General features: G+C 37.0%; 1 protein-coding gene across 1 annotated transcript in view; it reads left to right on the top strand.

The window, feature by feature from the left end:
• Positions 1-3,518, top strand: part of LOC107577288 (poly(A) RNA polymerase, mitochondrial-like) — a 6,953-nt gene extending 3,435 nt beyond the window's left edge. Inside the window, exons 2-4 of the mRNA XM_016263380.1 lie at positions 1,198-1,290; positions 1,468-1,541; positions 2,067-3,518. Coding sequence (XP_016118866.1) covers positions 1,198-1,290; positions 1,468-1,541; positions 2,067-2,420 — 521 coding nt within the window. The 3' untranslated portion in view covers positions 2,421-3,518. The remainder of the gene's footprint in view (positions 1-1,197; positions 1,291-1,467; positions 1,542-2,066) is intronic.
• Positions 3,519-4,072: the final 554 nt, after the last annotated feature.

Here is a 4,072-nt window from a genome sequence, read left to right as displayed (position 1 = left end):
TTGATAGTTGTGTAAATATTGACAGCTGTATGAATAATTTTTGGTATATTGTAATCCATTACATAACTTTCTATCAAAGTTATCTGACATTATCAAGCTGAATTTGTTCTGACACCGTTTAACTCTGAGTTCTTGTCATATTTTATTACCATTTTCTAAACTATAGTGAATAAACTGTGATAATGTGAGAAATGTTGAAGGTGTCTGAATAAATTCTGGTTTGACTGTATCTATTTGATAAATTAAGTTAACCAACTAACATTATGCATACTCTTTTGGTTTCTGTACCCAATATTTAAAAAATGTACAAATGCAATGAAAATATTGGTATCGGTACTCGGTATCGACAAGTACCGAAAATAAAAGTATCGGTATCGGGCGAGTACTGGAAAAAGTGGTATCGGTGCATCCCTAATTAAAATATCAACCATTGAATTTAAATAATATTTCAAAATAGTACAGTTTTTATTTTTACTGTTTTTGATCAAATAAATTTAACCTTGGTAAGCATAAAAGACTACTTTCAAACACATTAAAACAACTTACAGACCCCAAACTTTAGAACGATAATGCAGAAAGAGCTCATCATATAAATAAGTCATAAAACACCCTTTGCATGTCTAAAAAAAAATATATGGCTTCTATATGGCTTGGATTATTTGCTTTGAACTAACATTTAATTTTACAAGTCAAATTGCCCTGTTATAAAACCTTGTCAATTATTTTCCATAGCTTCATAACTCGTAGCCGTGAGTTATTAATTGAAGCATTTATTCAATAAATACTAATATAATTATTATAAATGCTATCACATTCCTATTTCTGTTTTTTACACTACAGTCAGATATTTAGAAATAATAAACATACATTTCCTGCCTGCCTAATGTGCTTCAAAATAAGGCTTTTGAAGGGGATCGTGCATTTTTTGTTTCTGTTTAATTTTCAAAATGTATAAACTGTGTGTGTGTGTGTTAAATACATGAGACACTGCTGTCTCATCTGTAACTCCAGTAAAGTATAGTGGCTCAGGATACGTCACTGTATTTCTCTCCTCTGAGCTGATATTCTACACACACAGTTGTTTTCTTGTCTGCCAGGGTTAAGGACAGTGATGCCACAATAGTGATACAGAATCCATTTCTATATGGATGGTCACTTACATTATATTCATGTTTTGTGTGTGTGTGCACTTTCCAGGACCATCAGATAAGTGTGACATTGAGGGTAATGACTGCACTATTGTCAGTGACCTTAGCAAGATTACACTGCAGCAGAACACAGACACATTAGGTGAGTGGAGCTCATGGATTGTTTTCATAATTTACACAAACTTAATGAAAGGTTCTACCTTTTCACCTTTGGGCAGATGGCTCGTTTCTGTAATGCTTTTGGTTATGCATTCCATTTTTACTGAGTGTTAATGACACTGCTGTTTATTTTCAGTTGTTAAAATTTTTTCATCCACAGAGAAACTGTTGCAGGAATTCTTCGAGTTTTATGGCAATTTTCCCTTCAAAAATGCATCGATCAATATCAGGAAGGTGAGTCATCCAACAAGGACACGTGCATCCATGCTCAAACTCCCAGAGGACACTGCTGACGTCTTAGCAGACCCTCCACAAACGCCCACCAGAGGGCAGTGTATATCTAGTCAATTCAAAGAAAGTGTCTGGGTCTGCAGTGGCCACAGATAAACAGTTGCAATCAAATTTATTCAACCCCCTTGACGTTCTGCTGCCGTAAACAAAAGATTATGAAAACAGTTCAACCAAAGCATAAGTAAACTATTATAGAAAGTTAGCCCATACCTAATGTTTCCAGATCACTGATAATCTTTGTTTTTCATGTTGCTTCAGTAGATTTGGATGTATGCATTGGGATGGTTGCCCTGCTTGACAGAATTAAAATTTTTGGGTGAAATATCCCTTTAATTCTTTTTGTTGTTTTTGTACATTGAATTAGCAGTATAACAAATTGAGTAAAGATGCTGATGCAATTGATGTGTTAATACTGTGTGTTTAAGTGCCTGAGGGCATAAATATCCTGCTTTATCTCTCTTTCACCAGGGAAAGGAGCAGACCAAACTGGAAACGACAGCTTTGTATATCCAGAATCCATTTGAAACCACTCTAAACATTAGCAAGAATGTGAATGCAACACAGCTAGAACGTTTCGTGGCACTTTGTCGAGAAAGTGCTTGGCTTTTCCAGCAGAAGGAAATTCTTCAGCAAAGTTCGGACTCACCATGGGGGTTCACTGCACTTCTCCTTCCTTCAGTCACCTCAGGAGCAGGGGTGAAAAGTCGCAGGAAGAGAAAACTGGAACCAGCTAGTTCAAGAATAAAGAACCTCTTAGACTCTCTGAAGATTAAAAGTGGTGAAACTGTTGCAAAGAAGGGAAGTGCAAATGCTAGAAGGTGATATGGTCAATAAACTTCACTTACCCTGAAATGTCTTCTGAAGAACAAATTTAAATGACCAACACGCTAAAAGAGTGGAACAAACGTTTAGTTTATATATTTCTACTGTCAGAAGCTGTAAGTCTTTTAAGAAATATGTAAAAAACTAAGCTCAGTTTCTGTTCTACTCAAGTATTTCACATGAAAGAGTAACTTTGTAGATTCCAGTGTGATATATCAATGGAAGAAAAGGTCCACTGCGGTCTTGACTCCTAAAAAAAATGGAGTGCAATGGTTGTGTTGATCTGATAACAACAATCATTACGGTTTCCAGAGAAGTGAAGCAGAAACTCTGAACACTATAAACAGCTTGCATGGAACAGTTGTGATTGTTAGATCACACGCAAACTCCATCTTCTCTGAGTTGCCATAGACTTACAATAGCCTAATAACTGCATGAACAAATTAGTTTTATTTCAGAAAATGTATATATCAGGATTGTCACTTAATTTCCTTAATTGGGACTTAATCTCATAAACATAACCACAATGTGACTATTTCACAATAACAACTTTATTTCTCCTGATTGGGGCATCATTTCCTCGTTATTGTGACTAAATCTCACAATGAGACTTGACCTAACATGACATAAAATCTCTTTTGTTTCACACAGTTTCAACTTTAAGTTATTTCTCGTAACTGTGATTTTATATCTCACAATGAAACTTTGACCTTACATCTCACAATTGTGTCTTAATTTCATTGTGGCTCACAAAGCAGCTTCATATCTTGTAACGTTACCTTATATATCACAATTGCGATTTCTCATCATTGAGACTATATCTCAATATAAGGATGGCTTTCATAATAAACTGGAAGGTAGTGTGAGAAGATGGATAGAACAAGACATGGGAAAGGTGAAGAACTACAGCACTTTGGTGGGGAGGACAGGAAACAGTGAGTTGATGGAAAAATAGTTGTAGGGCATTGGCAAATAGAGAGGAAATAAGTGTTTTGAGATTAGCAGCAAGAGAAGAAAACTATAATGGGAGAAGATGAAAGAGCGTAAAGTCTCCTGAGAGTGCTAGTTGTTTTAATGTTCATGATGGTTTTACCACTCAACTTGATGAGGTCAGAGGTCAAATAGTATAGTGGAAACCATTTCTCTTAAGCTTATCCCTTTTACTGAGAGCCAGAGAACAACATCTTTGTCGCCTTTAAACCATCTGAACTGAATTTGAACTTCAGTGGCTGTTTGAGAACATGAGGAAGGTCATGGGCTCCTTAAGACAGGCAAAGGATGGAGTGATGGAGTAATAATACTCAATATCCTTATGCAATTTCACAGGTGAAATCCCACCCAGAGCTGCTTAGTGGTGGATTTATCCAAACAGCTGAAAGACATTTGGGCTTTATGAGCTTATATCTGTGTGGCATTAGACTGCTTACAATTGTTTATCTGCTCACTCATCTCTCACTTTATACCTCACAAGGGTTCTTAGAGTCACAGCCAGGGCCGTTTCTAGGCATAGGTGAGCTAGGCGGTCGCCTAGGGCGCCACCAGCTGAAGGGGCGCCAATGAGCGCACGTACTGGCACTTTTAGCAGGGTTGTGATAAAGAGTGGCATGGTCACCCTGAAATATGACTGCCGCCCCCACTGGATCCCCCAACAT

Source organism: Sinocyclocheilus grahami, unplaced genomic scaffold (genome assembly GCF_001515645.1).
Source record: "Sinocyclocheilus grahami isolate Dianchi unplaced genomic scaffold, SAMN03320097.WGS_v1.1 scaffold5620.1, whole genome shotgun sequence".
In the NCBI taxonomy this organism is placed as follows: Eukaryota; Metazoa; Chordata; class Actinopteri; order Cypriniformes; family Cyprinidae; genus Sinocyclocheilus; species Sinocyclocheilus grahami.
The sequence above is the reverse complement of the archived record's forward strand: the minus strand, read 5'-3'. Positions and strand labels throughout refer to the sequence as shown.